Here is an 18,778-nt window from a genome sequence, read left to right on the forward strand (position 1 = left end):
ATCCCTGCCTCCTCCACATGGCATTTACCACCGCTCCCCCCTTTCCTCTGCACACACAAACACATTAGAGACATCCCGGGAGCGGGGAGGCACTGCAGATACTAACCCCAATAAAATCCATGCAGGCGCAGATCCAGACCAGTTTCCACCGTTTTACGGAAATCGGTCAGATTTTCATATCAAATATATCAAATAAATTAGCCTCAATGAAATAATCCGCCAATTTGCAAGGCTTTATCCGAGGAAAATGGAACTGGCCAATAGCCTGTCTGAAGACTCAGAAACCCAGGAAAGAGGACCTTAGGGAGTTAAAATTTCCTTAACGAGTGCTTGGCGAAGGCTCAAACTTCTCGGCTTCATAGAACACGCCTAGAAGCTTGCACCTCAGTCCTTGTTTAGGAAATCGGTCAGTAGTTATCCTAGATCCGCGCCTGCCATGGAATTTAATGCATTAAATATTAACACAGCCTGAAAACAACTTTGGTTGTACTTTATTTGGAGAACTACACAGCTGGTCTTCATGTACATGGGCACTACCACAAACTTCAGATTGTTTTGAATAACCAAAAAAAAACATACGAAAAAATTCTTGCCAAATTTTCCTACCCCCAAAACACCCAGAATCGAAAAATTCAAACCCAAAAACATCCTTTGATCATCCCTGTCACTTGAAATCCAGAGTACCCCTCTAGCAGAGACACACCCAACTGTGAGTGTGTATCCGTGTTCATTTTTATTTACACTTGAATATTTGGAAAGATTATCGTAGCAATGGAACCACTTTGCAATCTTTTGAAGTTCTGAACAGTCCCTTGTAAACTAAAGAAATCTTTCTCATATGGCCTACACCCCCACGCCATCAGTTACTTAGAAGCGTCAGTAGCATTTTGCACCTTCATGCTGCAGTAGCCATTTTTTGGTATCAACTCCATTATACGAGCTGTAATTTCCAATATCTCCTCCACTCTTTACAACCCGGTGACACGGTACGATGATAGAGATCGGGTTCGACTTCATTGCCATCCCGACGGCCCTAGCTGCCTTTGGATTCCCCGCCATATTGGCTAGTTCTCCGTACGTCACGGTTTCTCCAACTTTCACGCGATCTTTAAGAATCTGCCACACTTTAAGGCAAAATGGCTTATTTTCGTGGTCTTGTGTACTGAGAGCTGGTAGTTTAACTCTTTCCAGGAAAGGAGAATTGGAAAAGTAGGCATCTAACCAAGCGATGCAGTCTTGGATGTGTTGAGAGCTTAAGGAAGAAGCATGTTCGTCTTTTCCTCCCTCCTTCCAGTACTTCATAGAAACTGAAGTTGGTCCTATAAGCTTAATGCTTGTAACGCCATAATCGTCTGCAATGACTTCGTAAACTCCGACTGGAGACTCGAAATATCCAACTTGTTCCATCTTTACACACTCTCAGTCTCTCCTTTAGCCCGGTCGAATGTTTAATATCCCCTCTCCTCCCCTACCCACCCCTTTGACGCTTGAAACACATAGGGCCACAGGTCACCCAGGATTGAACATCTAATGATGTGCCTTTAACCTTTTTGCCTTTGATGCTTTGTTACACTATTCTTATTACAGTTCACCTCGAAGAATAAACCTTAGGGATGGGGGGGGGGAGGGGTGAGGGTTCTCTACAAAGTTTTATACGGGGAGGCCCCGAGGTCCAACCCCTCACCCTTTTATATGTCATTTTTGGCTGAAAAGGTGTCCCTTTCATTTCTATTGACAAATAATACCCCTACCACTTATTTAGTTAAGAACTTTGCATCACAGAACGTTTCTTCGACTTTTTCACGGTCATGAAGTGCTGCATTGTTAGCCCTTTTGGGCCTTTCTTTAACCAGTGGTAGCGTCGCCAAATGTCGGTTGTTTTCTCAGGCTACTAGATGACTTCTTATCGCGGGAAAAAACAAAGAAAGACGCAAAAAGTCTTTCAGGTGTAGAGAGATCCTCGACAGCTTTGATCATCACACTAAGAAGCAAACCACGATACGTCACATGCCGTAAACATAATAAGGACTATTTTTTATTCACTCAACATGCTGCTGGGGAAAGGAACAATAATAGCAGATTCAAGCATTGTTCCTAACCCAGAATAAGGACATGAGTCAGTGTTCCCAAGAAACTGCCTTTATAGAACCTTGACAGCTATCACACGCTACACAAATTTCAAAACCTTTCCATCACCTACAAAAAATATATAGTGTTTTTCCCAAAAGATTCCCTTTCAAATTTAGCAATTTTAAATAATAATTCAAGTTTTTTTTTTCGTTAAAATATTAATTATTGATAATTATATTTCAACTAACAAGATCGTGTGAATATTGGTCATTATTTTTGGTAACTTTATAAAAATGAGTTATGCCAAAAGCTTTCCCTCCGGGTACAAAAGAAAACGGTATAGCCGAGCAATGTCTTTTCCAAATTTTCTGTGGGGAGGGGAGTACCCCTGTCCCGCCTTGATTGCTTTGGGCGTCCTGCATTGTACCTTATTCAACCCCGTTCCCGGGAGGCTCATCTTCAACTCGTCCCCCGAGAGAACCCTGGGAACGAGGTTGCCACTTATTTTAGTGGCGTCATTGTGTAAATTGTGTAGGCTGATTTAGCAACAGGACGGGAAGTCATTGGCCTCCCTCGCAGACATTCTTAGGCGTACGTCACGCGTTCCTTCCCCACGAACGTTCGTAGGGAAGGAACGCGCGACGCACGCCTAAGAATGTCTGCGGGGGAAGCTAGAACGTCATTTGACGACGGGAAAGCGCGCGGAAAGGACCAAGCACGACTTCCGGTACTCAATTTGCCGCTCTGCCATTGTTCAAGACAGTTGTTTGATTTGCGCGCGCCGTCGTCAATATAAGGTCAATTTAGCGCACCCTCAATACAACGATATTATTGTTTCCAGAAGATTTGAAAAATATATCATTATCATCAGATAAGGACGTAAAGTAAAGATGTGAAGCAGAGTCCCTTGATTTCAGCTTAAGATCATCAATGCTGTCACCTAGTTACAAGGCATCTGCGGAATTTCAATTCCTGTCTTGGCGACTTTCTGACGCAAGACATATAGTATTGTTGTCATGTTTCCAGCAAACAGGGTGAAAAATACCACACTCAGAGCAAGTACCTGCAAATGATATATAATCTTAAGAATGCGGCAACAAAAGCTTATCAGCCTCTATCTACAAGACTTGTCAGAAATATTATAGTGAATTTTAAGCCTGGTGGATACATGAGAAAGATGATTTTTCAGTGAATAGAGAGTTTAAGCTTGAACCAATCACAAATTAGTTCTTCCACTTCCGCTTCCGTCTCCGACAATCTGGTTTTAACTAGATCATAAGTGGAATGTAAGCGACGGAGTCGTAAGAGGAATCGGAACGCTGTTTTCACTAAATCATAAGCTCCACGCTTCTAGGTCGGGTTGCAAAAAATATCTTAAGATTAAACTCGTAACTGTTATTTCAAAACAATAGGTTATTGTTCCAGAACAAAATTTAAGAGCTCTCTTATCTTAAGAAGGTTTTATGCAACCTGGCCCTGACTACGACTCCGACTCCGTCGCTAGTGAAAACCTGCCTTTAATGACACATGCGGCTCGGAAGAAAAATTGATGATTTTTCAGTCACTGACACAGGCAGCTCGGAAGTGAAAATCCGAATACTCCAAAAAGGAGTCGAACCTATTGACCTTCTGGTAACCAGTCCAGATACTCTACCATGAACGTAATTTAGAGGCCTTAGTTCCCACGAGTACCCTGTAGCTCAGTGGTAGAGTATCTGGTCTTGTGACCAGAGGGTCATAGGTTCCTCTCCCGTTAGGAGTACTCGGATTATTTCTTCCCAGCCGCCTGTGTCACTTACTGAAAAATCATCTTTCTCAAGACTTAGTCCTTAAGCACCAATCATACTACGTCAAATTCAAAAGCTGCCATCTTTCCACTGTGGAGATCTGAGTATCTAGTTCTTACGCCCCTATTCGCCGCGGTCAATCCTTTACTAGTAGTCACTTGACGTAGGACCGGAACTATAAAGACTTTGCACAACTTTTTGGCGCAATACTTGACAGATTTAGATAAGGTTTACCGCAAACGGCAAATGTACACATTTAAGTTGCAAGTTTGTAAAATTAGGAAATGAAGAGATAAAAATTTAATTGTGCAAAATTATTCTCATGGATGAACCTGACAGGAAACTACTAAAATGTGTGTAGACATAAAGAGCATAAACGATAGTTAAAAGGAAAACCTGGTAGCGTAACGTGGTACACATTGACGTTTGCCGTTTGCTATAGGCATGATTCTTAATCTCTAATCTTGTGCTGTTGGAAACAATCATCCCTACAACCGCTAGCAAACAAATTTTTATACTTGCAAACAAATTTAATGATTAAAAACCCAGTTAAAGGGCCATGTGTCACGGCTGGCTAGTTCATTTTGCCGCTAACAATCGCTTCCTTGTTTGCTATCATGGGACTATGTCTCCCAAGCAATTTACCAAACGTTACAAACAACAAAAATGAACTTTGAAAAATTTTACTTTAAAAACCACAATTGCAATCCGTTTCAATCTTCTAGGCCTTTGGCTATTAGCCTGCGTGGCAGGCGTTTGAAAGGGATGGGAAAGGGAGTTTTAGGCACGAGAGAAACGCGAGGGGGCGCATGGTTTTGCGTGGTTTCGCGTCCTAATTCCCTTCCCCTTCCCTTTCGAACGCCTGCCACGCAGGCTATTTGGCTATTCGTGGCTCCTTTTGTATTTGCTGTGTTATTTATACCTTCTTTTCACGTTTTGAGCAGTTTTTTTTTTAATGTATCCCTCAATTTGGCCGCAGTGATACACCTCCTTTAATGAATACTACTGATCCCATGAGCCTGTAAATCAGCTACAATTGACTTACCTGCCACTCAACACATTCCGGGTGAAAGTACAGACGGTATAACGTGTATGCATTGTACAGCTGAAAGAGCTGTGGAAATTAGAAAACAGTGTCGTTCGATGAAATGTACAGAGAATTGTATTTTGTTGTAAGAGTAGACTGCAAATCAGTCCGTATTTTTGCGTATTCAACTACGCGCTAGCAGTCAAACAAAATGTCCGGTACGAGGCTGAAAATAGAGAGCGAGACTGGGGAGAGACGCTAAAAATCCTCTCGCCACACACACCCTTCAGGCGTGTGAGGCTCGCGCCCTTTGCGCGCGCAAGACTCTTACGCCACGCTTTACCGATTTCTTTACTGATTCTGAGAAAAAAACCGAATGTTTTGCAGTCTATTGTGAGGGCTAATTCAGTCCGAACGGCAGAGTCCTTGAACCCCGTGGCGCACTCAACAAAAGGGAGCTTAAGCAACGACGACGGTAGTCTGCTACACAGCCGTCAAAAGGTTTAGATCAGCAAAACAACAACTTTGCACGTGCATCACGCTTTTTTTGTACGTTTCTTTGCCGTCGTTGCACGAATACGACGTGAAAATGACTAATTTCACGCTTTGACGAGGACGGAAACACAAGGCAACAACTTTCTTTTTCTTTTCCTGAACTTTGATGCAGTCCTTCAGAATTCAGCTCCAAAAAAATTGCCAACATTTGACGAATTGAACGAGATGGAATCAGCGCGATAAAATTTGAGGCAGCGCGAATTCACTTTTCAGCGTTAACGTGACGTTTTCGTAGCCGTCGTCGTCACCGTCGTTGTTGCCTATAAGATGATATTACACGAGACGATTCGCAACAACGAGTTTTAGCACAACACAGCGTTGCAACATTGTTGCCACATTGTTTCGAATAATTACCACATTGTTCCAACATTGCAACGTTGTGTTGCCGTGAATATCGTCGTTGCGAACCGTCCCGTGTAACATCACCTTAAGCTCCCCAACGTTTTAGTTTTAGGGCTCCGCCCTAAGGTGCAACCCCTTATCCTTATATATATCATTTTTGACAGTAAAGTTACCCCTTTCGTATGTCTCCTATTGACAAAGGGTACCCCTATCATGTACCGAGTGTAGATCGCTGAATCTTTTTTAACTGCTGCAAAGGCACACTGATTGTAATTGGGTTAAGAAGTACAGGCGACAGTCATTGTAATTTGAATGAACCAAGTGAAGAAAAATACTTACACATGGTTCACTGTCATCGACATCTATGTATTGTCAAGTCATTTACTTTAAAATTAATTATTTGAATATACTACACCAAACAAAATGGTGATACTTACATAACCAAAAATAAGGAAGGGAATGATAAATCCTAATCCTCTCCACATCCACGATTGAAATCCCTCTGGAAAAGATACAGTACCATTATTAACCAATAATATTTAAGTCTGAGATTGATTACATGACTCTCCGTGTCGTTTCTAAGGACAATTTACTGGAAAAACGAAACTTCTGGAAAGGTAGTCCTGTTTTCCCGGTCGAAATGTTCCAACCGGGCATTTGTGTTCCATTTACTCAAAGCTAGACTTGCCACAAGTCGACAGCGTGAACGCCGAAAGCACGAGGGACGTACCTAACCAGCAGAAACCGGAAACGGGCTTTGAGAAAGTGTAACCGAAAGCCATCTTTGACACAGGTTTCAGGCTTTCGCTGTCGTTTTTCGGTTAATGGAACTGATTTGCGCAAATGTTAAACGCGATTCCGGCCCGGAATTTACCAGTCTCAAACTTTGCGTACCATTTGCCTAAAGCGTGAGCAGACTGAGCAGACCGGTCTGCCCATGTGAATGGTAAACTACTTCCCCATGCTCTCAGTGAAGGAGCCTGGGTAGCCTGTGGTGTATGGACAAAATTCCGTTTTTTCTATGCATGAGTACTCTTTAGGCGGGTCTTTAGGCAGGTACAAAACTCGGACTCGGATCACTTCATTTACATATTTACCAGACAATAGTTGCCATTGCTGTTCCAATATGTAAATGAGTCGATCTGGTCCGAGTTTTGTACCTACCTGTACTATTTTGCAATGCAACGGGAATTCATTGTTGTGAAATTCGATATAGTTCCAATTCCAAAACAAGGCTTAATGTTAAAATTTCTGGGCTTGACGAAAACAAGCGTACAGGGTATTCCTCAATTTGCACAAAAGGCCTGAGGAAGTTCCTCAATCTTTTGCAGCTCATGCAGGCATAACCTTCACCTCTTGTGTTTTCCTAGAAGGTGATTTCTAACTAGTTTGCTCACAAGGTTAGCTGAATCTCTACCTTTGGACACCTTCCTATTACGGACATTTCTTTTGGTGCCAGAAATGCCAAACTTCTAAATATGAATACCTCTACAATGTAGAGAATAGACCACGTTCGATATATTAAAATATTCTAAGATGACTCCAAGGCTTTAGGGTCAAAAATGCAAATTTTTCACGACTTCATTGTCGCGCAATTCCAAGAATAGACGAGCACAAAGAAAACCAAACCAAATATAGAAAAATGACCAGAAAACCTCGAAGTCATATTACAATTTTTATATATCAAACGTGGGCTCTTGGTCATTTAATAATGACTGCAACAAACACATAAATTTACCTAAAGTTATGTCCATCTTTGTGCTGATCCCAAGTGCTCTCAAGCGATACAGAACACCACTTTGATATCTAAACTGAAGTAGCTGAACAAAAACTTGAAATGAAAAAAAAAAAAGATTCTTGAATCAATGGATAGGAATATTTCAGTTTGCAGGGTTTTCTACTACCACTAGTAACTTTTTGCCGTACAGAGCACCTGAACATCGCTTCCATTCATTGAAAGGTTGTGGATACTTTTGGCCAAGAAAATCGAAGGTAACAATTAGCTGTGTATTTTATCAGCTTTTAATACCACTCACAAAACATAATTTTGCATTTCCTTCATTATTTTTTGATTGGGTTCTGAAGAAGGTGTCAAAATCATGAACATGGAGCAAGGATTAGCACAATAGAGAGAAGTGTGACGTAATGTTACCATGGTAGCACTATTTCTGGGTGATAACAAACCCAACGACGATGGCGATGGCAAGAAGAACGGCAAAAAATATACGTTTTTATTAACAAACAACAACTTTGCACTTGCATCACGCTATTTTGTACATTTCTTTGCTGCCATTGCACCACTACGATATGAAACTTCCTCATTTCACGAGCCCGCTTTATGGAGTAGGTGAGCAACACACAAAAATTGTCGCCTTCTTTTTTTAAACTTATATAACGATAGATACGGTCCCAAAGAAAATTTTACCAAGATTTGCCAAATTAAATGAAACTGGATAAGATCGGTGAAGTTTGAAATAGTGCGATTAGACTTTTAAGTGACTTTATCAGTTTGTTGTCATCCAAAAATTTTGCTACCATGGCAATGCGATGTAATGACTTCTCCTCTCTATTGGTTAGTGTGCAGCCTACTGTGCAGGAGGTCCCAAGTTTGATACTCAGGCAGGTGTTGCCCTCAAATCCTAGTACTCCTAGTACTTTTGACTTCTCTCCTGTTTGGCTGGTTTTAAGTTGCTTACCACTGATGGGAGGAGGGGGATAATGAGCACAATGTCGCCCTTAGGTTTGTTAGTCAGATGATCACTATTTTAAGCTTCCGACATAAATGAAAGAAGACTTTACCTTTAACATTTAATGCAACTTTCAGTTGCCAAGCTTTTCTAAATTATACAAGTACTCACTTAGGTACAGTGAAAAATAAAAGAATTGCCCTCTAAAGATCTGATACACTCTTCCATCTGGCCTGAATTTAAATTAAAGGAAAACAAAAGTATGTAAATGAGGTTAGAAAAAGTTTTCATCACAGGTAACCCAAGCTCAAAAGTATGAATTGCTGTTGCAATTCTAGCAAGAAACTTTCTAGAATCGTAATGAAACGGCCAGAAATGCTAACAACACACCATAAATAAACCAAAGAGACAATGTAAGATGTTATTATGTATATTTAATGTTGTTTTGTACCTTAAATAATGATCGCTAAAATCCCCATATAAACCCTTCTACATATTTCTGTTATGCAACAACGATTCTTACTCATGAGCTAGAGGCAGGGATACCTTGCAAGTAAACAAATTTATTGAGGATACTATCTACAGCATCAATGAAAGAAGTGAAATAGAGATAAAAGAGACTTAATTTTTACCTAGTGACTGAAATCATTGCACAATTCATACTTGAAGGGTCCAGTGAGGAAAAAAGAGGTACTTGATGATTTTATCAGGGGATACGTCTTGCAAGTTGCCATAATTTTGTGGAGTTTTTTTTCTATGAACACTCGGTTAATGAAGCCTTCTCCTTCATATCATGTAAAAACAACATGACGTATTTTAAAATGTAATTTATTTTATATTCACATTCAGAAGACTTACCATATAAGAAGTAATCCAGACAAAATGATGGATACATAGTGATGAGCCACCCACCAGCCCTTTATTCTGCAGCGGGATTAAAGTCACAGTCTGTTAAAACTTCTTTCTTTGACCAAGGAACCTTTTTTGCACTACCACTCTCATCAATTACACGAAAAATTTTATAAGCAACATTGATAAAATTTTCAATTTGCTACAGACATTTTCATCATAAATGGCACATTGAAAATTAGGACAGGCCATACCTATCAGCTGGTTTAAACACACTACTTGTTCAATTAAAATATGACAGAGAAATTCAAGTTAAACTATCAGGTCATAATGATAAATACTTGATTAAATATCTCATGAGGCAGGACAGAGGCAAGACAGTTGTTTATTTTACAAGCATGGCCAAGAAGTTGAAGTTTGGACTTTGAGGAAACAGATCTGGTTAGATTTGAACATGGGGTGACCATAGTGAAATCTGCTGCCATGAACCACTCAGCCATGTTGCCTCCTGGGGGAAGTACTTTGAATACTGTGTGGGTAGGGATGTGCCACTTAGACCCTGGAACCCTAAGCCCATACCAGACCTAGTTCGGATGAATTTTGCTACCCTAAACTAGACTTAACTTGCCAAATCTCTCCTTATCCTAGAGTCCCTATTTTCCAAAAATTATGGAGGTTTCCACTTTCTTTGCTATTTAACTGAGTTGCAGGTGAGGTAAATTAAGAATTGCCAAAAATTATTTTAACTTTTTTGAGTGTCAATTCCAGTTTCCCTAGTCAAGACTAAAAATCTTCAACCAATAAAAAAGTTTCCTAGAAAATGATACCCTATTCTAGACACAAAGCCTATGATTTCTATACTCTATCCCAGACTAAGTTGCAGAAAACCAATTACCCTTCACAGTGGCATATACCAATATATCCCATATATGGTAGTAACCTCTCACCCCTGAGTGTTGCCTCCTGGTTCATTATAATTCATTACAAGCCAGTTGGGGATGCACTGTATAATAATATGCTCTTAATGTCATTTCTCCTAGTAACAAACTAACAATAGGTATTTTCGTGTTGAGAATTGTCATACCCAAATAACAGGTCACACAACCAAATGCATATGACCTTCAAACAAACACATACTAAAAATCAGAATGTTGTGCCAATTTGCCAATATATGTTACAGCCAAGTGGTTAACACCTCAAACTTCTGATCTAAAGATCTGGGTTCAAACCTTGCGATTACATTGTTTCCTTAGACAAGAAACTTGGCTCCATTTTATCATCCCACGCGCAGCAGGTTTATAAATGAGTACTGACAACATACTGCTGATATCCTGTTCAGGGGTGATAGTGATATTCCTAATAATTGCCTCATGATACAGCCTGAACTGGGTTCAGAGGCAGCACATGTTCACCTTTGATACCTTTTTTAACCTTATATGAATATATACAAATGGTAGTAATGATTTGCACCTTGATCCATTTGCAATCAAAATATGCTCTTGAAGCGTTAGTGTGCTGTAGTACCATAAGAGCATGGCGTGGAAAAGAGCATCCGATATTCTGCAGGGTAAACAGTAAACTACAGTCAAACTTCTATTAAGCAGGCCTCCTAATTAAGTAGCTATTCTTGCCAGAGTCCATAAAAATATTGTAAGTAAAGTAAGTGTAAACAGAACCTCTATGAAACAGCCACTTGTCCCTTGCCCAAGGGTGGTGGGTTTATAGAAGTTTGACTGTATTATAGATACAATGCTTTGATCCACTGATTTCCACTTGAAACTCCGATCCTACTTTGGCTCAGTTCTTCAAATTTATTCTCAGCAGTTCCTGGAAATGTCATACTTCTCAAAATATCCACATTTTCTGCCTCAAACAAACAAGGTTGTATATGTTTTGGTTCAATTTTATCCTTGATTTGAATTCTATTTCCCTATTGTTTTTGGGTATGGTAACATACATGTATGATAATGAGTTTGAAATAAACAAAAACAAAATTTACACCAATTATTGAACCACAACATGTATGTCATTTACACTCCTGAGAGATTTATCCAGAAATCCTCAGGATTCAACTTTGGAGCTTTTCTGTTCTTTAGTTTGGGATTTCAAGCCCATTCTTCCCCAGGGTTCAAGAATGTTTTTGATTAATAGTAAGGTTTCTGCTATGCGTTGGCACATATTTCATCACTGACAAAGATTATTAATTTTTGTCATAACAGACATTTACTTGATCTTGATTATGTGTGACTTCAGTCCTTTGAAAAATCTGGCACTGGGTTGATATGTGTTTACCACAGGGAGGTATGGTTGATTATGAAGGGGTACAGCAAAAGACTGAATTTGTGCCACAAACCTCTGCCATCAGTTCTGTGAGCTTATGTAATGAGTATGTGGTATGTACAAAAATAAATAAACAAATAAAATACCTGTAGTTAAACACGTATAAATTTAAGATGGTGAAAACCATACTGATTACTGTCATCTTAAATTTAAACTGTTCGTATGCATTTTTGTATTCCAGCCTGAAAAAGATAGACAAAAATTAGTTATGATATGGGATTAATGAACTGACAGAAAAAATTCTACCATTTGAATTTTAATAGTCACTGTTTGTAGAAAGATTTCTAAGACTCACAGAAAACTGTTGAGTTATTCAGGCTCTGTGTTCAACATGGTGAGCATTTACAGTAGGTGAAAAGAGAGTATCACTTACTTTGAATTATACAGTGAAACATTTATATTTCCCAGGCACAACTTAAGAAACAACCTGCAAACAAGTACAGAAAAGTTTAGCAAGTCGCAAGAAGCAACTGAAAATTAAGAGAAACGTTCTGTAAAAATGTAACAAGGTAAATGTGCGAATGAGCCACAGGCCCAAACAGCCAAAGCTTATCCTGGTTTTCTTAGCATGAAGTATTTCTAGAAGTATTGCTACGCTACTCCCCCCTGGATGGAATGCTAGTCTATCGCAGGGTTACCCCCCAGCAGTATATCACTGGTACCCATTCATACACCCGAGTGAAGAGAGACAAAGTGGAGTAAAGTCCCTTGTCTAAGGAAACAATATGATGGGCAAGGCTTGAACCCTGGACTTCCAGATCCGGAGTTGTAGGTGTTTACTGCTAGGCCACATACGCTGGCATGAAAAAATAAAAAACATGCTATAAAACCATACCTGCCAACCTCCGGAGATCTAAAATCTGGAGACTCTCTATTTTGCTCTACACCCCCCGCCCCCACCCCCAAATGTCAACAGCACCAACACCTCCACTCCCCCCCCCCCCGCCAAAAAATGCCTTAGGACATTATAATGACGTCTTACATGGCGTACATGGGATCAAAATGCGCGTTCATCATTGTAATGACAAACTAATCTTTGTCATTGACTAAACATGTGCAAAAATGTCCCAGAAACTGTACAATGAATAAAAAAAGTTCGAATTTTGTGAAAAAATGGACTAAATTTCAAACTAAAGCACAGAAATGCTCAAAAGTCCATTTTATCCGGGAGATTTGGTGCTCTAACCGAGAGATCGGGAGATTTGATGAAAAACTTGGAGACTCCGGCAAAAACCGGGAGAGTTGGCAGGTATGTAAAACCTTAAAAAGGAAAAAAAGTGATGATATTATATGAGCAAAGTCATAGTGAAATTGCATTACCCTGCTTGAGAGGGAAGACTTTTTTCCAACTCTTTTATCTGTTTTTCCAGTTCTAAAATCTTCCGTTGAAGTCTGTGGCTGTGAGCTTTCTGCTCTTCAGTTAATGTTCCTTTCACAACTCTACAAAATCATGAATTAATTTAGGTTATCACACGAGACTGAGGAGACTGACAATCAACCTGTGGACTTTTAAAAAAGTACTTTGTCCCTCAGCCACTTAACAGCCTAAAAAGTTCGCTCTGCTAACTTAGAAACCTGTGAGGTTGACTTGTGGCAAGTCTAATAGACTGGAGCCATGATAAAATGAACTGGCAAGGAACTAAAATTTACAATAGTATGTCATTAATAACAAAGGCACAGTTTAATGGTAAATGGAACAAAAAATCCCCCACTGTTGACTGGTAGCCAATTGTGGGCTGCATGTTGGCCTGCAGTCAGCAAACTGTGGGTGATCTATTTCTGACTGAGATGTTTTTCTCAAAACTATGATAAGTCAGGATTATTTTTTTTACCTTGCCGATTTTAAGTAAATAACGAAGAATCTAAGAGGAGATTTCCTTTCGACTTTCCTTTTCTACAACAACAATTCTTTGGGGTCCAGCTGCAGACATTTTACTATTAATGGAGTGAAGAATCTCATTAATTTATTATATTGGCATGTTTGTGAAATATGAGTCTTTGTGACTTAGGGTTTCACTCACCACAAAAAACACATTTATGCGTGAAATAATCAATACTACATCCATAATTAAGTCCATACATAGTCCATACCGCTGAAGTGATGCTTGGAAATCTCTTAACTTTCTTCTCTGCTGGTTTATAGCAGAGACACAGGATTTTTGACTGGAATGAAAATCGTCCATTTTCTGTTGGTATTCGTAAAACTTTGTTTGCTGGAATAGACAAATGAATATAAAAACATGATTAACTTGAATTCATCGGTAGTTTAACACAAAACAGTTCTCTTAAGTGTGTTCATAAGTCACCCATGAAATCAACAAAAGTTTGCACCACATACTCCCAGTAACATTACACATTTGCATGGTCCTAAAATAAACATATTTACTCATGAATTGAACTGGGTGAGGGAGAGGGTGACAAACCATTTTCCCTGTACTTAAGAATAACGAAAAAGAAAAAAAAACACTTCAAGGCAAGGAATATACATGTATCTGATAAGTAAAAAAATATTAGGCTAAACTACAGAATACCTGTCCCGGGGGGGGGGGGGGGGGGGGGGTAGATTCTCTTAAATGAAATCAAACCAATGTTCTCACAGCTTACAAAGCGATCATCAAGAGTCTTGCCAGCGGATTTGTGTACTATCATGTGCATTACCTCATAAACCAAAGATTAACTGTTTTGAGAAGGATCAAAAGGCAGGATTGTTTCTCAGTATTATATTTTGGTAATTTGCAACTTTATTGATTTTATGTTGCTTTTCAGACACGGTGTGTGTTTTACTTTTTCCTTTAAACAATTTTCCTACAAAGAGTTTAGAATATGCAACATATACCTGCCTATAGATGAAACAACCGCCAAAGAGTTTAATAAGATATCGAGTAGTGTTTTGTTGCAAACCTAAGGAAAGTTAAGGTTGCTTCAAGGTACAGAGCTTTCAGCAATAGATGTAAATTATTGTTTCTTACGGTCGTTTGAATTTTAAGTTTGAATTTAAGGTGATGACTGATCATAATAGACAAAGTTAAATGTTATCACTGTTATGAAGTGTGAATCTGTTCATTCAGGTATGTCACCTTATATTAATAAAGCTCTCTTGAATAGACTTGATTTAGATAAATTTGACACTTCCTCCAGTAATTTTTATCAGCATCATAACTTCTATAACATACTCCTCGCCCAGCACTGCAGTCCTGCAGTAGTCTATAATTTACATATTTTAATATCATCTGTACACCATATTTTTTTATAAACATTAACTTTGTTCCTTAAGCACCGAAGCGAAACTAGCACACCTTAGACATGTAATATACTTCATTCTCTAATCCACAAATCCCAAACAAGCCAGTTTAGAATAAAGCAGCCATTTTACTAAACTTATTATCCAGTGACATATGGACAGCAGGCGGCAGTGGCAGTCCAGTTAACTGCTTTTACATGTTCACTGACTAAGGGAATGTGGATCGTGATGGAAATCCGTCCACAAAAACAACCGAACTTAATTTGTCATGGCTTTGTTTTAATACTGCAGGTTTTGTTGCTATGGTAACTGTGGACACCACGCCACCTCAGGCTTCTACCTTGCTACAGATCCATGAGTTCTACGAGTGATGCGAATTCCAATAAAATTTAAAGCTCCCTTTCCAAGTAATAAGTATAGAATTTTAACATTTTCATGAAATTTTGATCTGTAATTTAATTGTCAGAAGCAAGCTTTTTAAACATGCCACACTATTGTAAATTGAACCAATATCGGCAAAAATGAGGATTTTTTTATCCCCGGCAACTAAGGTAACTTTTAATATCACCACTTTCGTTCCCATGGATTTTGATCTCCAAGATCAAGATCAAAGTGACTTGGCTAAAAATGGTTACATTGAGTTTCAACTTTTAGCTTTGTTTCCTGATCTGACGCGTTTTTCAAGGTAATGAACCAAGTTGAGGGAGGCTTATTTCTTCGGAAACGTATTTAAAATCTAAGAGCAGGACTGTTTCAAATTCCATATTGGGATAATCCTAAACGGATATAAACGCGAGCAACCCTGTTCAGGCATGACCAATTGGTTCAGTGATTCTATTAGAGATCGAGGACCATGAATAATTTACACAGTTCCACTATCGTAATGCACGATTTCTGATTAAAACTGCTCATTTTAGATATAAAATTAGAACCTTGAACTTTTTCGTATCTTCCTCCAAGGCTTTCCATTCCTCCTCCCATTCTTGGAGACTTGAAATTTCAGCGATCGCCGCCATGATGAGCACTTTTTCAACGATCTGTAGACCGATCGGTGGACAAACAAACAATGCCAACACCAAAAACGAGGAGACCCTGGGGATGAGATCTCGTTCCCAGTCCTCCCATCATTTGCGCTCTCTAGACCGCTCTCTGAGTTCCACTGGAAGTTTTCTCGTTCGTTGTGGGGAACGAAAACGCGAAGAAAAATAAGTCAAAGACGGAGAGTGTGGTTAACTAGCTTTGCTACTACTATCCTGAAATACGTATCTATCTAGGCTGAATATTATCCCGAGCCGAGCTAAAAAGTTCCGGCCATGTTAACTTGTCTTGCCCAGTTTTGATTCCAGACAAGAGCAAGCACGGGGTTCGACTTGGGGTCCCTGCTGGCTGCCACTGCACAAATTTGGATGCCTCGTCCTCAGCCAGAATGCTGGCAACAGTACCCTCTGTGATTCTCAAACGTGTGTCTCTGATACTTTCAGATAGTTTTGGTGTTTGGGTTAACCTTCCATAGAGTTTTTTGTATTAAATATGATGTCTCCATGGGAGATAACCGTTTATAGATCCCGGTATAGATAAAGATGATGATGATGAACGCCATGCGCAACACGCGCTTGTTTCATCGCTTTCATACATAAGATTTTTATTGACTTTCCAGCCCTTTCAGTGTCCGTATGGAAAATACGTAATAATTTTCTAATTTCTAGATCGTTTCGAGCACGTTCATATTTATAAATTTAGGGGTTTTTTGACGTAGGCTTCCTGGTGTTAACGACTGGCCTGAATCATTACTTATTGGGTCCGTATTTGCAGGGGCGTAGCGTGACTATTTGGAAAGTACCCATACAGGTCCATATGGCGTCAAAAACTTCGTACAAACTAAAGTTTTTGCTCTCCTTTAATACATATTTCGGCAGTTTACAGGCTTGTTTGCAATATAAAGTGATATCAAAAAGAGCTTTTAACACCATTCTTCTTTGAGCTGGTACTGGAATGTTTACAAGCACAAGGCGAGGCGCCTCTCTTTTTGTTGCGCAAATTTAGAGACGTTATCCACATTAACATCTTTGTGTTTATGTATAATGTAAAATCGCCAAGGATGCAAGTCGCTTATCTGTCATCGTATTACCCAGTGAAATCATCGAACTGAAACTGCGCTCAGAAACGCACGCCGAAATAGAGTAAGGAAGAAGTCTCTTACTAGATAAAAAGCGGCATTGGTTTGATAAAGTGTTGCCGCAAGAGTCTTTGAAAGGGGATCATCAGGTGGCCTGATTGACTAGCGGTGACTCCATCTTGTAATCTCTTGCTTGAAGGCAGTTTCCCAGTTGAGTGACATTAAAGTACTCTTTGATTTATAGACTTTTTCAACATTTATATGTAAAGGGAAAACTAAAAAAAGAATAGCCTTTGAATGGGAAAACTTTCCACATAAATTTTGAAAGGAATGATAATTAGTCAGGATCGATTGTTTGTGGCCTCGCACTTTTGTTGTACGCTGAAAAGTGTGTTTACATGAATTTTCCTAGTACCCCTCGCAGCCGTTTTTGGATGTCACACAAAAAACAGACTAGAATTTCCCCAGCCCCCCTCCGTTTTTCTTCAATACGAAATGTGTTGTGGGATCGCCGGAAAGCAAACATTTCAAGACTGTTTCAAATTTATCACATTCCACTACTCAAACTGTTCTTTTATTCATGTAAAAACGATGCGGAAAAACAGCGAGACAGACAGGAACACTGTTCTGCACTAAAAAAGGACGAGTCACGACACTACAAATGGCTTTTACTTATAACAAAAAACCTTTTAAAAAGCCCTACCAATTTCTCAAAGACGCACGTGCGTATTTGCGGAAAAGGACGTACGCTACGCCCCTGAATCTGCAATCGTGCTCATCTTCAAACCAGCTTAGCTTTTTCGTCAGGACTGATAACCTTGGTGCGCGTGTAAACCGGCCTAAAGGATTGATTTCGCCTTAAGATAAACTTTTTGCTTAGTCTTGGTCGTCAATTGCAGTTACTCTCCTGGCTACTTTATTTATTTTCTAGTGTAATCTAGTTCCCTTTCGCTATTTCAGAATTATCGATTTATGTCATATACGTTTGTACTCTTAGGTAATTTACCTAAATACGTTACTTTTCAGACTTTTAGTTCGATTTATCAGTTGGAACCGACCCAGAACAGATCTTTGACGACAAATAACCCCTGACGACTCATCTAAATCGTACAAATGGTCTCAAGTTGTGAGCTTTGTAACAGGAATATATCAAAACATTGAGCTATGCTTCAATACATCTGTTTATGTTACTGCTTTCAATTTTTGTCGAGTTCCTTTTTAAAGTCACGAGCCGTAAATTGGCCTAGCAGCTAGTAATGTATGTCCTTGTAAATTCCACCAATTGTTAAAACACTGACTTAACAAGTGCCTTTGGCGGACTTTTATCTTTTTTTACTCATGTATATAGGTAACTTGAAGTTTCAGATGCAATTTGCCTCTCACAATGCCCTCAGCTTTTATGGCATACCAGATCTAAACATGCACTTTTTGCAAGCAAACTTTCCCGGGGCGCCAGGAACCCCAAAAGAGCTTGTTCGCTGGCTATTTTTGAGACTACATATCTTGCAGATTAGCCAACCACCTCGAAATTTAGTTCATTGACATTTTCAATGGTGCCCCACTGACTACAAGTAACAGTTCAAAGTTTCAGACTGGGATTTCACGATACAGTATTAATCACTGCTGGGTGTCTGTGGTTGTGGCCAGCTGGTCACAGATTCTGAAACCACGTGAGGGAGCGTTACGATTCACTCTCATCATGTGGACAGGACACTCTATTACTGGTACTTAGCGTATTAACAAGACAATTATACCGCTGGTTAA

General features: G+C 39.5%; 1 protein-coding gene and 1 pseudogene across 1 annotated transcript; both read right to left on the reverse strand.

The window, feature by feature from the left end:
* Positions 1–475: 475 nt before the first annotated feature.
* On the reverse strand, positions 476–1,465 carry LOC140952664 (methylated-DNA--protein-cysteine methyltransferase pseudogene; annotated as a pseudogene).
* Positions 1,466–2,008: 543 nt separating this feature from the next.
* LOC140952663 (transmembrane protein 120B-A-like) lies at positions 2,009–15,963 on the reverse strand. Its single transcript, XM_073402101.1, has 12 exons — positions 15,831–15,963; positions 13,749–13,870; positions 12,978–13,097; positions 12,031–12,084; positions 11,744–11,839; positions 10,788–10,877; positions 9,327–9,392; positions 8,640–8,701; positions 7,520–7,612; positions 6,219–6,283; positions 4,903–4,971; positions 2,009–3,133 (listed from the first exon to the last, which is right to left on the reverse strand). The coding sequence occupies exons 1-12, from the start codon at positions 15,912–15,914 to the stop codon at positions 3,011–3,013; spliced, it is 1,044 nt and encodes a 347-aa protein (XP_073258202.1). The 5' UTR covers positions 15,915–15,963; the 3' UTR covers positions 2,009–3,010.
* Positions 15,964–18,778: the final 2,815 nt, after the last annotated feature.

This window comes from Porites lutea, chromosome 11 (genome assembly GCF_958299795.1).
Source record: "Porites lutea chromosome 11, jaPorLute2.1, whole genome shotgun sequence".
In the NCBI taxonomy this organism is placed as follows: Eukaryota; Metazoa; Cnidaria; class Anthozoa; order Scleractinia; family Poritidae; genus Porites; species Porites lutea.

What these genes read in the sequence shown, in the direction of transcription:
- LOC140952663 (XM_073402101.1), bottom strand. Translation starts at nt 15,914, where the DNA reads ATGGCGGCGATCGCTGAAATTTCAAGTCTCCAAGAATGGGAGGAGGAA. An exon ending in TTATACGTGTTTAACTACAG is followed by an intron (nt 10,878 to 11,743) that starts GTATTTTATTTG and finishes TTTACCCTGCAG; the next exon opens with AATATCGGATGCTCTTTTCC. An exon ending in CGGAATGTGTTGAGTGGCAG is followed by an intron (nt 3,134 to 4,902) that starts GTAAGTCAATTG and finishes TATCATTTGCAG; the next exon opens with GTACTTGCTCTGAGTGTGGT.